The 21,813-nt window shown below is 37.1% G+C and overlaps 3 protein-coding genes across 4 annotated transcripts; 2 read left to right on the top strand and 1 right to left on the bottom strand.

Moving 5' to 3' along the window:
* Window positions 1–419: 419 nt before the first annotated feature.
* On the bottom strand, window positions 420–1,162 carry LOC145889241 (mitochondrial import inner membrane translocase subunit Tim17-B-like). Its single transcript, XM_082980147.1, has one exon. It carries the CDS (start codon window positions 1,076–1,078, stop codon window positions 584–586), a length of 495 nt encoding a protein of 164 aa, XP_082836273.1. The 5' UTR covers window positions 1,079–1,162; the 3' UTR covers window positions 420–583.
* A 1,058-nt stretch (window positions 1,163–2,220) lies between these two features.
* On the top strand, window positions 2,221–5,462 carry LOC145889386 (uncharacterized). 2 transcript variants are annotated; one of them, XM_082980338.1, is made up of 10 exons: window positions 2,221–2,363; window positions 2,479–2,581; window positions 2,680–2,802; window positions 2,898–3,753; window positions 3,897–3,992; window positions 4,380–4,503; window positions 4,706–4,737; window positions 4,946–5,000; window positions 5,116–5,183; window positions 5,262–5,462. In XM_082980338.1, exons 1-10 carry the CDS (start codon window positions 2,305–2,307, stop codon window positions 5,360–5,362), a joined length of 1,617 nt encoding a protein of 538 aa, XP_082836464.1. In that variant the 5' UTR covers window positions 2,221–2,304; the 3' UTR covers window positions 5,363–5,462. The 2 variants fall into 2 exon arrangements, with proteins under 2 accessions (XP_082836464.1, XP_082836465.1); XM_082980339.1 differs by lacking the exon at window positions 2,479–2,581 and having other exon boundaries at window positions 2,232–2,363.
* A 2,715-nt stretch (window positions 5,463–8,177) lies between these two features.
* On the top strand, window positions 8,178–21,317 carry LOC145889298 (MAM domain-containing glycosylphosphatidylinositol anchor protein 1-like). Its single transcript, XM_082980232.1, has 22 exons — window positions 8,178–8,319; window positions 11,057–11,198; window positions 11,969–12,102; window positions 12,511–12,681; window positions 12,978–13,151; window positions 13,428–13,590; window positions 13,913–14,025; window positions 14,336–14,475; window positions 14,627–14,739; window positions 15,038–15,156; window positions 16,487–16,647; window positions 16,843–16,975; window positions 17,055–17,151; window positions 17,419–17,718; window positions 18,077–18,162; window positions 18,400–18,537; window positions 18,880–18,921; window positions 19,012–19,170; window positions 19,630–19,764; window positions 20,071–20,198; window positions 20,592–20,703; window positions 20,834–21,317. Exons 1-22 carry the CDS (start codon window positions 8,235–8,237, stop codon window positions 20,992–20,994), a joined length of 3,006 nt encoding a protein of 1,001 aa, XP_082836358.1. The 5' UTR covers window positions 8,178–8,234; the 3' UTR covers window positions 20,995–21,317.
* The last annotated feature ends 496 nt before the right edge of the window (window positions 21,318–21,813 follow it).

The following is a 21,813-nucleotide window of genomic DNA, read 5'->3' as shown; positions in this document are numbered from 1 at the left end:
AGGATGTACTACACATTTCTGCAAGTATATCCTTACTACCATAATGAAGATAAGGTTGTTGCATAATAATTGAAATCATTAATATTGCCAGAAGAGCCTTTTGTATTAAAGTGTGCATTTGGATTTTATAGATTTGAGATACTTTACTTTTTACTCTTTTCTTATGTCCCAGCTGAAGAGTAAACTTCACAATTTTTGTGTATGTGGGTGTTATATCCCTTCAAAAAGGTATAATACATTTCCTGAAGATGAATGATGTCATACCCTTTTCTGGAAACTTCTTTCCACTGAGTTGGTCCAGCTAACTGCTATTTAAAAAAAATACTGTTCATAAACTTGTGGCTCCGTAAAAGCAGAGTCACTAGACACATAAATGTCCTATATGTATGTAAGCACACATATGGAGAAATGCAACACAATAACAGCAAGAATTTTTCTTTATTAAACAAAATTCAGAAAAGTGAATAAAACAAGGTTGCAGTACTTTAAACAACACAATAATTATGTTCCCATAAATACAGCGTTTCACTATTTGTCGAAACATATGTAACATTTGCTATGAATAGAAACCAAACAAATTGGTTTAGTATGTAGCTGGCTGAAGTCCATTTTGAATTGGTAAATCCGGTGAATCTTCAAACTGCGGTGGTTGGGGTTTGTACATTTCTGCTTGAAAACGATTAAGTGCAATTCCTACTCCCTCAATCATTGCAAGCAACACACCCCCTATAGCTGCTGATCCGACGGCGGGCATCATACCCTGTCTAATGGCAAGAATAAATCCTGTTCCTGCACCACTCATAATAGAGTTCCAAGGATCCTCTTTTCTCCTCAGTGCCACTAAAGTGCAATCGCACAATGAAAATGTTAATCCCCAAACACCAAAGCTTCCAGCAGTCCTTGGCGCTTTTAAACGGGCATTTGCCATTGCACCCATTAAACGATTGGAAACACCTTTTGGGGCATTTCGAGCACCGCCAATTAGTGAAAAAAGTCCTCCACCCACAAATCCTAGGGAGTATGCTCCTCCGCAGTCATCCAAAATTCGCCATGGACATGGGTCTCTTGTATAATCCATGGTGGCACTTTACTTGTTTTAACAGCTATAACATTTGTTTTAGTGGTTAAATTAAAGTACTGATTCCACAAGTTGTGATCTATAAAAAATATACTTGAATTAACAAAACATAGTCTACTTCTGAACATTATAGGCTATTTACATGTATATATTTTTATTTAGTTTATACGAATAAAATTAGTTACACAATAATCCTGATTGTAGCTGTGATGTATTGCAATAACTTTTAAATACATTTAATGTATATATTCCGAAATCTACCTTTTTTCCAACGCCACTTGTGCGTGACACAGGTGGAAACTTCATGTTTGCAAAATTACAATATCAAATAGCCTGATGTCAACGCATTTATTTTCAAGAATACATGTTTCACTAAATAAGCATCTTCAGTTCTTATTTGAATAAATAGTGGCCAAAAAATACAATACAAAATTTGGCTCATAAAAACAGACTTTCACACGCTCATTGTGCAACTGATTTACAGCAAGTACTTACGTACATATAAATTAATACAAACTTGGTAGGCTACTTGCCACAACCAAGCCGTACACTGCACATTCTACATTTCAAACGAAAACAACCACAACATTATTATTTAAAAAAAAAAAACTGTTTAAATAAATGATATAATCAGCAAAAGATATTACAAAACACTCGCAAACAATACATTATCCGAATTACCAAACTTCCTCTTTTATGGTAGATGCGGGACGTGACCCCGTATTGTCCGCGATGTGACGCAATAACGTGGTAATACACCATAGGGTGGCGCACGAGGAGTAACCAGTTTTATTTTCAGAATAATTGCAAATATATCTTGCTTTTATAACAACCAAAAGAGACGGCCCGTTGCGGCTTATCCCTAATACTTCATGAGGAAATCACTTTTGCTATTGACGCCAAACCTAATAATTGGTTTGCTGCACTGGTGAGACCTTTTAGGTCGAAACAGTGGCCATCTGTCTGCAGTTTAAACAATATTTTTTTTTTAATGATACTTTTTAAAAAAATATGTCAGTCATCGAATAAAATTCAAACAGGATTTCTCGTCGAATTAAAAACTAGCGAATTTTAGAACTTTTTCCAATGCTTAGCGACTACCGAAGCCAAAAGTTATGATACGCTTCATTAAGTTTTCTGCAGTTGCTTTCAAGTTGAAAATCGTCTTGCCTTAAACTAAAAGCTGCTGCCCTGCTGGTACTGAACAATTTTGTTCCAGCGCCACTATGGACGACGTCGGATTTTATGACAAGCAAGTACAATTTCAAGAGCAACTTGGACAAATGTAAGTTATATTATACACGCTAATATAACAATAACAGTAATAGCTTATGGCTACGTTGCTGTTACACCATGTACTAAACCATAATGTCAATTTGCCCTCAATTTTTATGGATCAGACAGCAGCAAAGATCAAAGTTGGAGAAAGAATTTCACACAATTGTTAGGTCGGATAAACGCCTACAAAACCTCAGAACAACAAAACTGAGAAGTTTTTGGAAGGTTTGTCAGACCGTTTTCACCACCATCTTTTTTGCAACAAGTTAAAGTGCATTTGTTACTTTGATACCGTTTCTCTAAAACACAGTTTTGGTGTGCAGCAAATATGTGACAGAGAGCAAAAAGCTATGGAGAGAAACGAAGAACTTGTAAGAGATTTCGAAAACCTTGAAGCCAAATACAACAGCCTTCATAGAAAAACTGTCAAACTTCGCCAAATGAAGGTTGTAAAATATATTCTGATAACTTTGTTGACCAGGCTAATTAATTAACTTTAAACTTAATCCACCAATTATTACAAGTTGTTGAAACTAAACAGAAACAATATGAAGAAGAAGTCACCAAACTTTACCCAAAGTGGAAGCAAGAAGTTGAATATGTTAAAGCTAAAAGACAACTTGAAAACAGAGGAATAGATGTCAACACATCTCCATCTCATGGTGCCTCATCAACCACACACGATCAGTCTTTTCTAACCCAATTTGACCCTAAAACAGCACCTTTGTTTAAATTGGTACCAGTTGAAGGTAGTGCAGTTCCACTCAAATCAACTGAAATGCAAGCTGCTGATTTTGAACAAAAAGCTACAGATGCCTTATCACATGTGTCCCAGTCTTCTGTTCAGTCATCCAGCCAGAGCTACAATGTTGTATTTCCAAACAATCAACAGCGAATGCAACATAGAACAGAAGTACCTCCGTTAGATCTTCCATCAAGTGCCGAAAGAGAAAAATCACCAACTTCCAGCTATAAACAGCATCAGGGTAATCCTTTACAAGTGGCAAAAACATTACCGCCAACAAATTCATCTTTGTCAGAAGGAGTTAGTTCAAACGTAATATCACCTGTGGCAAGTCCTGAACCTATGTCACCCACACATTCTAAGCCACCGGCAGTAAAAATCCACAAAGTAGAGCAAAGCAGTAATGGCAAGAAAATCGAAGCTCACCAAGATGGTAATATTCTGGATCTATTGTCTGAGGTCTCGACACAAGAAAGTGACAGCTTCAGTGATGATGATTTCATTCCTGAGGTTTCCAGGCCTGAAGCAGTGGGCACAGAATCATCAAAGCAACCAGTAGCTACCAACAGTGGTATGGTGGCACCATCAGAAACTTCCAGTGTCATATCTTTATCACATTCATCACCAAACAAAATAATTGTCCCGGTGCCAGGTGAGAAACTTTATTTTATGTAAGTAAGTTTTAATTACCTCCACACACATTTCATGTCACTACAAGCAAAACATACTTGGACACAATGCACAAGTTTTGGTATCCACAAGTGCATTATGCTAAACTAAACTAAATACATTTAGGAGTGAAAGAGGAGATACATCAAGATGTTGTTGAAAGCATATTGAGTGAAAGTCTTACAACCGAAACTTCACCAAGAACTGATGCTCCCTTAACTTGTAAGTTTATGTTTTTCTTTTCTGTGTATTGTTGCGATTGTTTGTTATCAATCCTGATAGCATGCTGAAATATTCCCAACATTGTTTTGGCGTGGTAGGATATTTACTCCTTTTAATAAATTAATTGGTGTTTAAGCACTTTAGCTAATAATGATCAGTTAACTGCAGACATTGCACAAAGTTCTGGCCCATCAGTTGCTAGGTCATAGTGTGTTTCAAAGTGGTTCGTCTTCGACGGTCTAGTTTGCTACTCCCTGGATGGATCTTGACTGCAAAGTCACCACAAAGTGGAATAGACTGCGTGGCTTGAACAAGATTTTCATCAGTCACAAGTTGCATGGTCTGCAGCTCACCGATTTAACCAATTGTTTGTTCACCACATTTCAGCCAGTGCAGCATACCAAGCACTCCTGAAAGGGCATGATCAGAATTTGGCAAGCACACTTGGTGCAAGTGGTTTTTATGAGGATCAAGATGATTTGGAGGAAGTTTTGTCACCAAAAGTTGAAGAGTAAGGCATTTTGTGTTAACATGTGTTTGTTATAGCATTGTACTTTGTAACGCAGGTCAGTCATTTTGTAAACTGTATAAAAAAGCACACACAATATGTTGGACATAAAATTTCTTGTATGCAAAAATAAAACAATTCAATAATATTTTGTATGTGTGATGAGCATTGTTGCCTTAGTTTTATTCAATATATTCTTGTTTAGAGAATCATCTGAAGAAGACGAATCAGAGCAAGGTATGTGGTTGTATCTGTCAATACCTGTAGTGCTCACAGTATTTAAATCAAACACTCCAAAGCTCAAATAAATAATTTGGCATTCATGGACAACTTCTGTCTTAAATCCGAAATGTTTATGTTGTGTTTTAAATCTTTTTATCTGTAACCTTACCCACTGTATCAATTGGTGTTAGTTGTGATTGCTCGATTTATTATGCTGTTGTAGATTCTGTTGTGAACGCAAGTCCGATAGTGCACATCCCAACTGCTTTGCATCACAGGTACGTGAAAATAGCAAGCTATGACATAAGCAGTACCTTTCTATTTTTAATGTTTTGGGCTCAATAATATTTTATTTTTGTGTCTTTTTATTATATCACAACTATGCTATTTCAGTGAAAGTAATGCTTCAACGCAAGGCAAACCAGTGAAACAGGCAGAAGTCACGAAGAAAAACACCCGCGGTAAGGTGACTGATGGTAAAAAGTTGACAAATTTCCCATGGATGCCATACTTTTTAATTGAGATGCAATGTATTACAGCACCATGGGACACAGATTCAGAAGAAGAAAGTTTCGACTCACGCCACCAAGTGGCGGGTGGTGGCCAATTGGATGATGATGATTTTGATTTCTATGACTAACCACAAGAATTCAGATGTCATCCCGTTTTGTTGTACTTTAGTTTGTGGAAGAGTGCTCATGCAATTTATTGCAAAGATTTTTACAGTAAACGTGCAAAAATACCCTACCAATTTCATGTTGTCATGTAAAAAATTGTTTAGCGCAGGGCTTTCAAAACAATTTGTTCTGCAAATGCATTGAAACAAGTTTCGTCACGAACACTAAGTGGTTAGCCAATACGTTCATTGTGCGCCATGAACCAGGGCCTACCAAGCTGATAGTCGCATACATATCAAAAAATATATTACTGCCAAACAAGAAGGGTCGCGTAAGGTTTGAAAAGCTCGGACACAAACATCTATAAGCGTGGGATTTAGCTGAAATGTTCTTCTATCAAGGACAATTTGTTTGGTCCGCGTTTAATGTACAAATGAACTTTGCTGGGAACAACTGTATAACCTGTTAAAAAGAAAGATAATTTTTAATTTAAAATACCTTCGAACTTAAATGCCCCATAATTCCCCCCAGACCAACACGCAGAACACACACTTGCAGGATAACTAATGTAGAACAGATCGCGAGACGCCGAAACTGGTTCGGTTTATTAATTTTACCACGGCAATACGACAAGCATTATGTCTGTTAAATGCGCGTTATCTTACACCAATAGGTTTATCCCGCTTCATAATCACAAGATAGACTCCTATGAGCTGTGTGAACCAATAAGAGATGACAAGGCGTGGTTACAGAGTCTATTATGGGTGTCTTTCATTCTAATTGCATTTAATCCTACACTGATTTAATTATAAACGCGTTCTGCTGGTTTGATTCCCTCTTGAGAGAACAGCTGCCTAATTATTAATACCCAATGACAAGTTATACGCCGACTTTGGGGATTTATCCCCTTTGCGCCCGATGCAGCTGTTTATTTGGATTAAACTAAAGTTGCGCTATTATCAGTGTCTACTTGCAGGTATTGGGTAATTATTAAAATATTGCACTTCACAAACAGAATAAACCATCAAAAGCCCATCAACTGGCCAAGCTAGACCGCGCAGCAGTGTATAGTTACAATGTTACGTAACAAAGGCAGCAGTTTCGCTACGTGTGGAATTCATTAAACGCAGTTTATTACAAGAAGTCGACGAACCAAGTCTACAAGTAGGCTAATCTTTCAATCCTGGTAATTCACTTGAATTAAATTTTGACGGAAAGCAATTTTTGTACTGCAGTTTCCTGAACATTTATTGCCAGCAGCATGTATCATATAACGTTTATGCCAGCAGTACGATGTTTAGTTTTCTCTTGAAGCTGGAGTCTCAACAGCTCTGGAATTAAGCACAGACGTTGAGCATTTTAATTTTTGTAGATTTATTGGTTATGATCGTGGAAGGTTTTCGTGCAAAATTAAAATTATTTGATTTGGCCACAAAACTAGGAGAAAAATATCAATAAAAAAGCTAACCAGATAGTGATGCCACGCAAGTTATGCCGCAAGCAATTTGAGCCGGAAATGTAGCTTGTTGAGAGATATCAAACAGACGTTGGGAAAAAAAGGCTTTAACTTGGTCCCTAATAGGCAATTTTTTTCCACCTAATCGGAAGAAATCAGAAAGTTGTACTTCATTTGAAAAAACACGTGAACTTCTAATCTAAAATCACCTCTTCTCTGCGTGTATATCCGCAGGCGCGTAAATAATTTATTACCCTTGGGGATTTCCCGTGTGGCCGCTAATGGTGCGGATTAGTAAATGGTGAGCCAACGGCAGCACTTGCCGAGAGAGGGGAGTGTTCGAACAATTTTCTGCTATGACTTGAATGGCACCTCCTACTATTTTATTAACATTACTTGGTCGGGCCATATAGGCTACTTTTAAATATGTTTCAACATACTCTCACACCTATGTTACGATCACCGTGTCGATGTTAATTGTTTGTGTCGAGGTAAACTTTGACCATTACTCATGAAACGCTGGTTGTAAAATTTGCGACTTATTTTGTTTCCTTTCCAAAAGTGTGGACAAAAATGTGTAAGTCATGGCAAGTTTCTATGGTTATGACCAATTGTTTCAAAAATAATTTCTGGCAAGACATCGTACTAGATTCTTGAAAAGTGTTCTGAAAAAAATGTTTTGTTTGTAAAGCTTTGTAACTATTTCAACAACAACAAAATTTTGCATCTTGGTTATTGTAAAAAACAGATATACTGATTACATAAATACCCACAAATTCTAAGCCTTTTGGATTTAAATTGGCCGCAATGAAAGCAGCAAACCTGATGAAACTGTACCTTTATTCTTAAAATGTAGATTAGTTACTACAAGAGTCTTGTTTCATGTTTGGGTTCCACCATATCGCAGAATAGTGTGTCACATTTTCACAAGCCCATCAGCTTATTAAATATTAATGCGGTCTGCAACATATAAAACAGCATACATGCCAACTGCGACCTTTCTAAACCGCGTAAAGGCGAAAGATGCACTTTTTTCGTGGAATGCCACGTAAATATAGCGTATGACATAGGTGTTGTGGCTGCCTATTTGAATAGGGGCTTTGGGGTGCTACTCTTGTACACACCATGATGTTATTCTTAATTATGTCGAAGTGCATAATGTGCGGTTTAGGATGACAAACTTCCACTAGATCGATAGGACTTCACCATCGGATCGATTTTGAGGTTTTTCGTGGTTCGATGGAAAAGGTGCAGAAAAAATCCGGCGCGCGAAACTTTACTGACTGGTTAATTACAAGTGTTACTTTCGGACTGCATACGACCTTCGCAACTTATTTCAGCGCAAACTTCAGTAGTAATGCAGTACTTATTTTCGTGTATTTAGAAGAATAACATAGAGTAGAATTTTGCAACAGAAAAACAAGACACGTTTTGTAAAAATGAAGTACTTGTTGTTTGTGGTAACTGTTTGGATGTTCGCCAGAGGTACCTGTCGGCTAAGGCGGTCTGCCATTGGAGCATATGGTAAGTAGACCTTGTTTTAAATAAAATCATGAATAAGTGCCCAAATAAAAACAAATATGGCCATGAAGTGTATGTGTGTTGTTGTTGAATCATTTAACAAATATTCAAGTTTATTTGAGTCTGCAATTTTGCAGTATTGTGTATTGTGTCTAAAATTCACGATATTTTCGTGACAAAATGCACTGTGTACAAATTGCATGTATTATTGTGGCTAAATCCGTTGCTTACCGTTTGCAACCCTATATGTCTCATCGTCTTTTGATTAACACCAACCGTTAAAGTATTCAACCGTAAGATGAAAATTTCTTCAATTTTTGCCAAAAAAGAGCTGTGTCGATCCAAGAAAGGTGGAAAATTCCCATCATCGTCAGCCAAATTATTGCTCGGCCTAAAAACTGACAATAAACCTTTTTGTGACATTCTTGTTCATGCACCGCCTGTGGAAAAGCAAATTGAGTTTTCCGCAAATCAATGCGTTTAAAACGTGGAGGAAATAAATTAATTAGCGTCATCCCCAATATATCGACTGGAAGCAGTGGCGAAAAACAGCATTGCTGAATTGTACTTTGTCAGCGAATCTCGGTTTATGTAATAAATGTTTGAAATATGCGTTTTGAAGTAAATAACTAATATATTTTGATATCAATTCATTGGGTTTTCAGTACATGTCTGCACACAGCATCAAAATTTTCTAATATATCGTCTTGTAGGTTTACTGGCTTTGCTGGACCTTCGCTGTGGGGCGATCCTGCCAATGCCATGAAAACTTTACTGCGATATCGTCTTGTATATAGATTAGATTCGGCCTTGTATTGCATTGTCTGCGCCACTGACTAATCGCCCAGAGTAGTGATACTTAGAATCAGTGGTGGCTTTTAGGGTGTTCGAAGGGGGTCGTGCAAACATCATATAATTTAACTTCAAGCTTCGAAAAACCGAACCAGAACTACATTCGTATGACAAGGGATTCGATTCCCTGTCTTTCACCGATAAATTCACTACGAGATTGGTACTCACAAGCTTATGACAACTTTCAGTAATTTAATGCCATTTTTGGGGTCAAATCTTTTGTACGCATGCGTCAGACATTGTTGCGTATCTGGCGTTGACGAAAATTGGATATGTAACCGAAATTTATCTAAATTTAAAATCCAAATCTGTGTTTTGGGTCGTAATTCTGTGTATATTTACCACAATCGCACACCAAAGCTTCCCAAAATGGACGTTGGAAGGCACGTGTGCGTCGTTTTGAACATGATTGAGCGATGTTCGCTGGACGGTTTATTTCGGGAAGTTACTGAAACATTTGGCCTATTTTGGTGTTTTGATTGCTGTGCAATGGAAAGTTAATTATCGCAAAAGTGCCGATCTGTAAAATTAAACACATTTTACAGAATATGGCGCGTCGAATATTTTGTTATGATACGCTAACCAAATCATAGTGCTGTTTAATTTGGGTTTCATTAAAACCAGCATCGGAGCGCACTGATGGAAGCGTATATAACAACTAACCATCAGGAGAATGTTACCCTTTAAAAAAAATCATTGACAACCTGCAAGTGGTTTTTATCTGCGGGATTTATTAGCGCAACGCAATGAGTTTATTGCAAGAAGCTGTCAGTACGAATTAAATACATTGGATTTGATTATACGTGTTGTTCTTAAGATTTTTAAAGGCATTTGTACGTGGAACGGCCCGCGAAGATTTTATGCTGTGTTACTGTGTCCAGTTTAATCATGAAGAAGAATGAACCGACGCAACCCATCTGTCTAGGCCGTAAAATCGATCTTGTCCACTCTTTAATGACCGCGTCGGATTGACTAACTCGCCGCACGCCAAATGGACATGGGACACCAAGTTAATGAGCTAATCTAGACCCTAACGAGGCCGTGGTAAAACCTAAGGGAACATGGAAGAAAATCCTAAAAAGAAAACCATAAAATGAAACCAAGTGTACGATCAATGGAGAAAGTCAGGCGCCCTAGTAACGAGCATGTTTAATTGATGAATGACGCGAGCGATGCATCTCGTAAATTAGTGTGTTGTTGTTCTGTTGAAACGGGAAGCGGTATCCGTGGTATTGATTCACTTGTGTGCGCCCGGCTTCTTTGCAGCCACAAACAAGTCACGCAAAATGTGGGAGTCCTACAATAAGGAGATAAACTGCTCTGGACGGGCAGCAGTCTGTTGTCTTACGTTTCGTGCGTCCAAAGAGTAAAATGTTATAGATTTCGCATAAAATACCGTTCTGGGCGGCCCAAAGATTGGCGTTTTGCCATTATTTCCAAGTACGCATGAAAACATACAACAAAACCACATTTTGAAATACCTTTTCCGTCGTTCATTTCGCCGATACTTGCCCAGAACTCTTTTTGCAGTTTATTGTAAATTTATTCTAATATTTGCACCACAATCGGGATTTTTCTCTTTGCCGAATTTTCACTATAATATGGAAGCAAGATCTTAGATTTGGAATTAAACTTGATTCTCGTTTGTTTGTTCAGTTTTGGTGAAACTTCCCAATTCCAGGTCGATGATATACAATAAAAGGATCTTAGACTTGTTTCTGCAAATGTTTGCTTCAAACCACTTTTTTTAAGTTGTGAACTTCAGATGAAATGCCAAGGCGTTTTGCTTAGCGATGTGACCATGTTTATTAAAAAAGGGCACTGGTTATAATTAGTTGGCGCAGGGCGTGAAGCATAACAGAGAACGTTAAAGATTTCTTTGTTGCAGAAAGCCCACGTGTGGTAATCGATCCAGTGGCAAGCGAATTCATGATCGTGAAGGAGTTTGACGACGTGCGAATGACGTGTTTGGCATACGGTCATCCGGTACCTGTCATAAGATGGTCGTTCGAAGTCGGAGCTTTATCCGGGTAAAGCCACAAAATTCCTGAACTAAAAGTTTAATTGATTTAACTGAGCTCTGTGGTTCTGCTTTAAAAATTTTTTGAAATAAATGAAAGTTTTCCTGTGTTGAAAGATATGTTTTTACGTTGCAGGAAAAGAAAAACATAATAAAAAGTAGGAAATTAAAAAAAGAAAATAATTCATTGTTCGATGTTAATACATACATCAGTTTTGTCAGTTTTGTAAAAAAACTCGTTTTGCAGTTCAACGCTAAGGTTGAATAGATCTTTCTTTAAGTCCTAGTTTAGGGCTAATTGGTAAGATATTGATTTGCTCTAAGCTCCATGACTAATTACGCATTCCGTATTGATCCAACCATTGTGAGTTTGGGTTGTCAAACATAAGAGAATTCCCCAAACCAGTAACTTGCAAAGTTATTCACAATCTTCTTTTGCAAAATCTTCGGAACGAAATTCAATTAACAACTGTAATGCTTTTGCAAAGAAAATAAAAGAACTATGGTTTTGCTTCTGAAAACGTTCGCAACCGCATGAACGTTTCGTATCCCATGCCGAACTTAAAGACCGTTTAAAACCAAATCCTACTTCAGCGGTTCTTATAATACACAAATTAGCATTAGATTTTATTAAAATTACAGCTAAATTAAAACAATAATAGTTGCATTCACTGATCATTACCTATTGCCCCCCATGATTCATCAAAGTCCTGATATTATCGAAAGCCCACCCAAACCACTTTTTCCTCGTAATCAGATTGTTTTCATTGCCTTTTTAAGTCGGACGCTTGACCCAAACAGCCCACAACTCTACATCCCAAAAATTAAGAGAAGCGAATGTGGTAGAGTTACTTGTAGAGCAGATAATGGAATTGGAAATCCATCGATGACGATAAAAACGATAAAGGTTTACTGTAAGTTTCTGTTGGTGTTTTGTGACGATAGATTTAAGCTGGCAGAAACTGTGGGCCTCAACAAAACATCGCAACTGTCACAAATGTAAAAGGGAAAATTTAATTTTATGACTTTTCCTAGAATTAATAAGCAGCCCGGACTGATGACTTAAAAATAGTATATATCTAAACATTTTATTTATTCCCTATTTTTAAAGCACAAACATACACAATTTTGCTGTGTTCTTTTATTAAGTGGATCGGCGGTGTGCGTGTAGTTCTCAACATACAAAAACTATAATGACTGTACAGACTGTAAAGATTAAAAATAGCTAACAAACAATTTGCATTAAATGACTTTATCCCCAGTCCAACACCAACAATGTGTAAAACTCAAATGCTTCATAATAGTAACAGGTTTTGTTGCAGATCTCGACACTCCAAGCTTTTCAATATATCCGTCCAAGTCGGAAACGTCGCGTGCGAGCATCTGGTTCGAAAACACCGTATACTTGGGATGTAAAGTCAAAAGCAAACCACCGGCTAGTTTCATATGGTGGAAAAATGGAAGAAAAATTCGACCAGAATCACTTGGAAATGGTGAATTATTATTGAGTTTATTATTGAGTTTTCGCCTATTCTAGAAATCCTGAACACACCCCAGTAAAAAACAACAATGCAGTCTTTTTCTGTTTACAGTTAATGCTAAAATACTGGGGTGGGTATTGCGTCAAGCATAACATAACTATGTATTGTACAGTCCTTAGTGCGGAAGGACAAAACAGCGTTGAAAGTGCTCGAAATAAAATAAATAATTTTGGTTTTGGAGTTATCAAATAAAGCGCAATATTTGTATGGAATATTGATGGTGTTTCAACAACACATATACTTCATAGGTATCTCCATGCTAAGCGTTCCAAGCAAGTCTGGGGTATCGCAAATGTATTTAAAGATTAAAGATGCCAAACCTCTACACTTCGGAAGCTACCAATGTCAGACTACGATCAACAGCGGTAGTTCGCTGCGGATTAAAGATACGTTCGTCAATTTTACATACTCAGCCAGTATAGGTAGGTCTATGTTTATTAGGAATAAAACATAATTGGTTTGAATTTTGAAACGTTTGAATAACTGTGGAATGTGGTTTTGAACAAGAAAACAGACTAATGGAGATTTTAAACTCACTCATTTCATTCCGAGTAAATTTTCTAATCAAAAAATAATAGTTAATATATTTTCTGAAAAGCAAGCAAGTACCTATCTCACTTCATAAATCCAAACAACAATTTCTAAAAACCGCTGTAAGTACTGCAATATACATTTAACACCGAAATACAATTCAACAGCACCACCCCAGATTTCACTCCGTACTTCGGAAACCTTAGTAGTGAATAGAGGAGATCGCGTGCGAATCATTTGTGACGTAATAAATGGATTTCCGAGGCCAACAATCTCGTGGATCCGAGAGGATGGAATCCTGCCGACAAGTGCGGAAGTTATCAGAAAAAAGTACGAATTATAATCGTCTGATATTTAAAAGAATTTTTATGAAGAGTTTTCAATCATTATGCTTCGACAAGTAAGTTATCATTGAGGCCTAATAGCGATGAAAACACGTTTAAATGTTCACGAAGGCGGACATTATACATTTTTTCACAAAATGGAAAATAAAGACCAAGAACTAAAAGTTGCTGATACCCGATGCCAAACTTCGACCGCATTTACAACAATTTCTATACAACAGCATTAAGATTTTTGTACTTTAGTTGCTCCTTTATGCGAACTTGGCTTACATATTGTCACCGTTTCACTATATATGCTTTTTATACAGAAACACCCTCCTTATAAAACGAGTGGATCTAAATGACGGTGGAATGTATTTCTGTGTCGGGAAAAACAATGTTGGGTTACCAGTTCAAAAAGGAACGCAACTTATAGTGAGATGTGAGTATGTATTTCGTAACGTCACACATGACAAACCAATAATCCATTGTTCTTGCCTCACCAAGTATTCATTGGGATCTAAAAGACATGATCTAAAGTTTTGTTTTTTCTATTCTTCTTTTTGATTGGTGACCAGACTGCTTTCAAGAGCTTTTAATTTGATAAATATGACGTCAAACATCTTGATAAATACTTTATATGCCAAATTATATATTTTATTGGTGCATTGAAATGAGAAGATGCAATTACACTACAAAGATATGTATTATACAACTGTTGCACTCAAACAGATCAAAGTATACATTTACAGATATCAACCCCATGATATACTGGATTACACCCGATCCCTTGCAGGACGATCGGAGGTTGGCTTTGGATAGAGATATGAAACTAACTTGTCATGCTGATGCCTCCCCTTACTCCGAACTCCAGTATTCGTGGTACAAATTGGTAAGTTCGCTTTTGTCGCTTTGGGGTCTGAGATGCTTGCTTTGACGCTTTTTAGGCTTCAAAATGGTTGATTATTAAGCTTACTTGGGAACATTTTACACTGTTCAAAAAGCGTTACCATGTTAAAGTATTGACAAATTCTATGTTTCAGAATAGTAACAACAAAAAAGTTAAAATCTTGAATGGATTAGATCCCGATATTCGTATTGCGTCACTCGAGAATGAAGAAATCAAGCGAGGATTTACTTTTCCTGAAAAATCAAGGTTTGATGTTTTCAATAAAGACCACATCGTTTTATCTGCGACTAATTTTATATTAAGAGTTCTTTTAGTAAATTAAAGCTTTAAGTTTTAACAGCAAAAACTACGCGAAAACTCGTATTTTCTTTTTTTTAGGGATTTTTTCCATGTTAACATTACCTTTTTATTGTAATAAAAAACAATAATTTGTCGACAAATTTAAGAAAAATATGTTGCAATTTCGAGGGTCAATCCAACTTGTGTTTGTGTGACTGACATACCGAGATTTGAGCCTAGCAATTTCTAACATATGTGTCCGCAGTCGACTGACCATCACAACTTTGACGAGAAACGATTACGGCCAATACATATGCACTGCTCAACTTCGGGGTGACGTAAACATGAGTGTGTCAGCTACCATCCCAGTTACTTCTGATTCAGGTGACATCAGGCGTTAACATTCTACACTTTTCCAAAAAGAGATCACCACTTAAAACGAGAATTCTGTGTCGTTTGTGACAAATGATACAAAATAAGTTCGTCTGATAGGCATTGGGTTCCAAAGAACAACTGCTGGAACGCCGCCAATAACGCACAAAACCTCGGACTTTTTTCACGATGTTTTGTTTGTATTTCTACACGAACAGTCGTGTTCGCGTGCTTGGAAACATTTTGTACGTTTGTGTTAGTAAAAATGAACAATTTTGACTTTCAGCAAAAGATTTATTACCGAAGAAAAAAAACATGAAGACATTTTAGATTCGTTCTAGGAACATTATATTCATTGAATAAGACGTTGTATCCTTAAACTGATAAATTTCATATATCAGTTCGTCAAACCTTTTAGTTCAATCATTGATTTCTCACCAGATAACACTATAGCCTTTTGTTAAAAATTGATAACCTATTGTTAAAAACAATATTGTAGGTTAATGATCTGACATTTCACGGCAAATTTTGCCTGCAGCTCATACGTTCGTGTATTTCTTACAGTCGATTTCAAAATTTTTTAAAGGACCTGTTCTTGAAAGACGTTTTTGAATGGGATTACTTCTTACAGTGAATGTGCCGCAAATCTTATTGATTATCTTGGATAAAATAATTATTGAAAATAATGTCCTTTGGGCCTAAACCTACATAAAACGTTTCCACATTTAAAAGGAAATGGTTTGAATCAACGAAGCAGTGAACTTATTAAGTTTCGAGGCTGTTACACCGTTGAGGTTACAAAATGAACCCAATCAGTCCTCCTCATTAATATTTCATCGCACTGTGTGGATCCCGAACTCAGGCTACATGACTCGCTGCCTCTTCCTCTTTGCGCTTGTGTTTTACACAGACTAATGCGCCATTTTCATGGTTCGCTGATGTTCTATGTCATCAGTGGAGACTTATTGATTTTTTTGATAGCAACAAAGAAAAAGTAGGGTCTGAAGAAGTATTTCATAAGATCGTATAAGATACGGAACTTGTTTCTTGTAGTTGTAATCTGGTGGTTTTGCTTTGTCCTAATTGGGCATCAGTGTTCTTTTTTGAACCTTTTTTGGAATCAGGACAAACAAATTATGCGAATATTTTTTCGAGCAAATATTGATACAACTATTCACTATTGCTGGTTGCTGGGCATAATACAAATAAGTTTACTGCATATACATCACAAATATATAAAACAACCAAAAAACACATGATACGATTAAAGCAGCAGTGTACTATAACTATGCTAACATAGTGCATTAAGTGTTATATAATGGTTCTAACGCATTCTTTTCAGCTCCCGCTCGAATTCAAAGCAAGATATCGCGCGTATCAGTCCGCGAGGGGGAGCTAGCGAGACTTGAGTGTTTTGCCACTGGTGTTCCTAAACCTCTGATACTATGGCAGCGCGACGGCAACATGACGATGCCTAGTGGCAATGCTGAAGATGTTACAAAGGTAATGTAAAAATGTTACGGCGGATTTTACCATGTAAGAAGTAATTGCACTGGAAAAATTATTATGTTTGTATTGTTTTTTATGACAATTTTTATTAAATTTTACATTGGGTTTATGTAAGATTGTCCAGTGTTTACATCAATTCAAAACCTTTATGTTGTTTCACAAATGCAATAAAGTATATGTTCGTAACAGGACGGAGTGCTGACGATCCCCAACGCGAGTCGTGACGACGCAGGATTGTACACTTGTACTTCTGCAAGGTATAACGGTTTCAGCAAGCTGAAAAAACAAGATTATGAGGATGACGTGGAGCTTATGGTTTTGTGTAAGACGAGTTTTTGCGTGGGAAAATAATTTGTATGATTTCTCGAAAAAGCGCAATTTTTTTATGCCAATCGTTGCAGATCCGCCAACGTTGGAACAAACCAACATCAAGATAAGAACGAAACTTGGAAAAGAAGTGATTCTTCCGTGCAGTGTAATCGATGCCAATCCACTTACGTTAGTTGTAAAAATAACTTAAACTTCTATTCGTTTGATTTTAAATTTTCTGTTCGAAAGTTATATTGTGTAGGAGACCCAGTATTATTAGTCCGACAATTTTAAAATAAACTTTTAACAATATTACATATTTTTAAGTCACGAATGAACCCGTGTAGGGGTTCATTTAAGCATTACCTTATGTTATCTGCGATTGTTGCTACTGGAAACTTTGCTAATATTTTATTAATACAAATTGCAATCATAGGTGTCTTTGTATTTTTTCAGCAATATAACATATGTGTGGAAAAAGGACGGCTTTGGGATCGCAAATTCCAAAACGTCGGACACGCTGGTCCTTCCCACTATATCACCGAGCGACTATGGCAACTACACGTGTGACGTCAGTAATTGTGCTGGATCAACAAGGTGTTTTATTGAAGTGACGGGACAAGCTTACGGTCCCGAGTTTATGCTTCCGACCAATAAAGACTCGTACGTCCAACCTTCCCCGCCAAATACGTACGTTTACTTTCTGTCGTGGACGCAGAAGTTTCCAGACGTCGCAGACCCAGTGATGGAATACAGGTTGTTTGAATGGTCTCACGATTGTGTGCATGTTTAGCAAATTTTTGGTTAGGGAAAATGCTGTCCACACACCGCAGTGCCAAGATCCCAACGGGCTCTTGTCGGTACAGTTTGTTTGACTTTTACACCGGGATTCGAACCCTTGCTCTCTGGCGCAGAAATCCGGATTAGGTTTTCTATTGCAAACTTGCAAAGAACAGACTTTGTGGTGCTCACTTGATACTCGTCTAGTGATAATGACCACTTTCTTATAGCGCTTTTTCCACAGTTACCATCATGCACTACTAGGAAAACGAGGCTTCCGTTTTTTGAAGAGTGCAATTTATTGCTGTTCCAATCTCAATGCATTGTTTCGCAGAGTGAGATGGCGAAGATTGAAGAAAACTACAAAACGTGGTAATTCCCCTCCTGTATCATGGAACGGCGAAAAACAACATGTTGAATGTGAGCATTTCTTCTTGTTTGTTCAATTGTTTTCACTTTTTGTCATTTCCTATTTATGCCACGGATTCTTCCGACCTAATCAAGCGACGCTTGCGTCATCAGTATCCGCTTATAATTTAATACAAGATGTCTTTTATTGATTTAAATTTGAACAGACCTTTTGTCTGGTGGAAATTATTAGAAAGGAGGTTGAAAAATGTGCACTTAGACACTCTCAGCAATTTAAACTTATTTTAGTCAAAAATGGATACGGGGAACGCATAACTTGCAAGCTGAAGAACCTCGTGATCGGCAAATACGAAATCGAAGTCACTCCCAAAACGGCATACGGATATGGAGATCCAAGCTCCACTATAATACAAGTCAGATCTGAAAGTAGGTTTAATAAGAAAGATTGTATGATGAACTTGTTTTTGCTGCGATTGGAGCAACCATACTGCTGTTTGTTTTAGTTTTAATTTTTGAGCGCTTTTGTCTATTTTGTACATTTGTGTTGAGTTTTTTTAATGCTTGCGATATGTGCATTGTGACCTTTGCACATCAATGAAGTGCGGACCATATTCATGGGACTGCATCTTTGTATGTGTATAAAAAAAACTGGACAAAAATATATTGGTTTATGTGAGAAAAAAATTCCCAGCGTACTGGTTGACATAACGCAACATACTGAACTAATATAGGCTACCTTAAAAATAGTAACATTTTCTTTTGCTAAAGGGTCTGTAAGCGGGGTTGCTCCCACCGTACATCCAAGTGATGGTAAGTTACCTCAGTTTTTGAGAAGAAATTTAATAGTGTAGTAAATATGACAAACTAAATAGCTGCAATCCTTTCAATTCGTTTCATCAGATAATCCTTTCTCCTGTCGATTTTGCGACAAAGCGATCTGTGGTTTTGAGCGCAGTTCCAACGGTAAAATGAACTGGATTTGGAACAATAAGAATACACAGGCCAGACGAACACCCAATACTGGACCAGACGTTGATCACACAAAGCTAGAAGTTAACGGTAAATTGGTTGTAGTTCGTATACATGGCCAAAAATACAATATTCAGACCACATATACTTATTCCGCTGTAAGCCAGAGATGCCACGAACCAATAACTACTGCAGAAACGGGAACACTGTATGATTTTTGTAAGACGACCTCTCCGTTGTTTATTATCAGAATTTCAAGGCTTTTCATTCGAGACGTCATGGCATAAATTGTGCATTTAGGAAACCACTGCTGGTAATCAACATTTAGGAACAACACCTACAAACGCATATATTTTTGTACTGAATCGAGATTATATACCGGGTTCATCCTGGGCAAGAATTTCGATCAGGTTTTAATTTGGTATGTATGTTGGACGCCTTGACCCACGATGTCAATTACTCATCACGGCGAAATACGCGCTAAACTCACTACCTTGCGGACAATATTTGTCTAAACGCGATACTTGTGTAAGTTTCTTGTATGCTCAGGTGGTTACATGTACATCGAGGCATCTACGACAACGATGGGAGACAAAGCTTGTCTTCTCAGCGCCTACATGTTTGACGAAAGTCGCAAGAAAAACTGTCTGACATTCTATTACCACATGCTTGGGAAGCACATTGGTATGTCGTCGTTTTGAATATTTATTGTTGCGTTAAATTTTCATTTATTCAAATTACATCTTTCTGAGTTGACTTTACGCGGTTTAAACTGTGTATGAATAAGACAAATTTATCGCGTAAGATGTTAATATAGTTGGGGATGAAACTAAATGAATGTACTGCTTCCAAAACGTACGATAGCATGTTGCTCTGTTCCACATCGTGCATTCGATGATGTATTTTTCTTTTTATGCCCGTTAAACCCAGCAGCAATCAACGTTACTTTCGACAGTATACAAAAAACATGCTTTCACCGATTGTTTGTAGGAATACTTCGAGTTTTACAAAGAACCAATCTACCGAAAAATGACACCGAGCTGTGGAGAAGGAGTGGGCAACAAGGTGTTTCGTGGCTAAAAGCACAATTCACCGTTCGCGCTGATATTCCTTACCGGGTGAGCAACCGCTTGGTGGGGTTAAAGAGCTGTGTAAAATTTGTCTGTTTTTTTCGGAAAATTGATAAACAGGTCACAGAATAACTTTTGACATAATTGATTTTTAACCACTCAAACATATAATCTGAGTTTGAATCCAATACCAGATGTGATTGCGTAACCAAATAAATATAAATAAAATAGCCATGAATTCCTTAACGAAAGAGGTCCAAGTTTTTTTCGAAATGTTTGAAGAATGAAACTTGACGTAAAATCCCTATACTGTTTGACAAATGCAAGGTCTTTTTTGTTGATAAAGGTGTTTTGATTTCTTATGGGCATTATTGTTGTTTCCAGATGAAAACAATATCAGTTTAATTTATTGACAAAATCTTCCCTTGTGATGCATTGCAGATAATATTTGAAGCAGAAATTACGCGAGGGAATGGATACGAAGGCGATATTGCAATTGACGATGTGTTTATATCATCAGAGAACTGCGGTCCAGCAGCTACACAGTCATCACGTGAGTCTATTCTGCACATATCTTCAACAACACTTGATATTTAACAGATCATACCTTTAGCAAGTTATAAAAGAGAAAAAGTAAGTTATTTGTCGTTATGTTGTTTCTGATATATATATGTCGCCTTTAGTTTTGACACTAACGACGATAGGCAACGGAGCGAGCAGTCACGTGACAGTGTGGTCAGTCGGACATGGGGTGCTGTCGCCCTTAGCAACCATTGTCAAAGCCCTCAGCAATCCTATGTGCATATTTTTGACTTTCGTGTTGTTGATTTTTGTTCCTTTTTGAATTCCCTGCGAGAAGTTTAGTAAGAAATAAAATTGCCCGCAAGTGTTTCGGTTGAAAATCGGTGGATTTTGTTTCTAGAATCGGTAGTTTTGGTTCATGAGCCACTAACATGCTGAAATAAAATACGGAAACATAATGCTGATAATTGTTAATTTTTTTATTTCCTCTTGTGTGCATATGTATGCTTCAAAATCAATGAAGACCTAATTCGTAAAGATTTATAAATTTACGAAACAGGTGAAAGACGGCAATTGTTTATGGAGATTAATCCAGTAATTCTAGAATTTGATTCAATTTATATAACATTCGAAAAACCTGTGACCATAACCACTAGTCGTCAAAAAAACGGTTTAATAAACTTTTTTGATTGTTGTTGTATTTTAATCAGGTTTGCATTGCAGAAAATATAATCTATTACAAGTTGCTCAAATTCTAAAATATATCATGCATTTATATTTTTGCCGGCAATTATCTGCATACATTTTGTATACAGTGAAGTTAGTGGGCAGAGCGGATTTTTTAGTTACAACTTGTCTCAATTCATGAAACGTATAGGTGCGACAAAATATTTCAAAAATCGTCAAAAGCGAAAATTACGCAGTCATATTTCCATCAATTTTGCTGTGTAAACCAAATTTTTGCATGGTCTTAATGACTTTCGAACGATAATTGACATGTGAATTCATAATTAAATATCACTGTGCACGCAGCACTGTGTTCGAGTGGAGGTTGGAAGGCTTCCAATTAGTCAACACGTCATGTAAACCGCTCTGTTAAAGGTGTTGCGAACCGTCGTCTTGTTTGTAAACTCCCAACAGC

Source organism: Ascidia mentula, chromosome 2 (assembly GCF_947561715.1).
Source record: "Ascidia mentula chromosome 2, kaAscMent1.1, whole genome shotgun sequence".
In the NCBI taxonomy this organism is placed as follows: Eukaryota; Metazoa; Chordata; class Ascidiacea; order Phlebobranchia; family Ascidiidae; genus Ascidia; species Ascidia mentula.
This window is presented reverse-complemented; position numbering and strand designations above follow the sequence as displayed.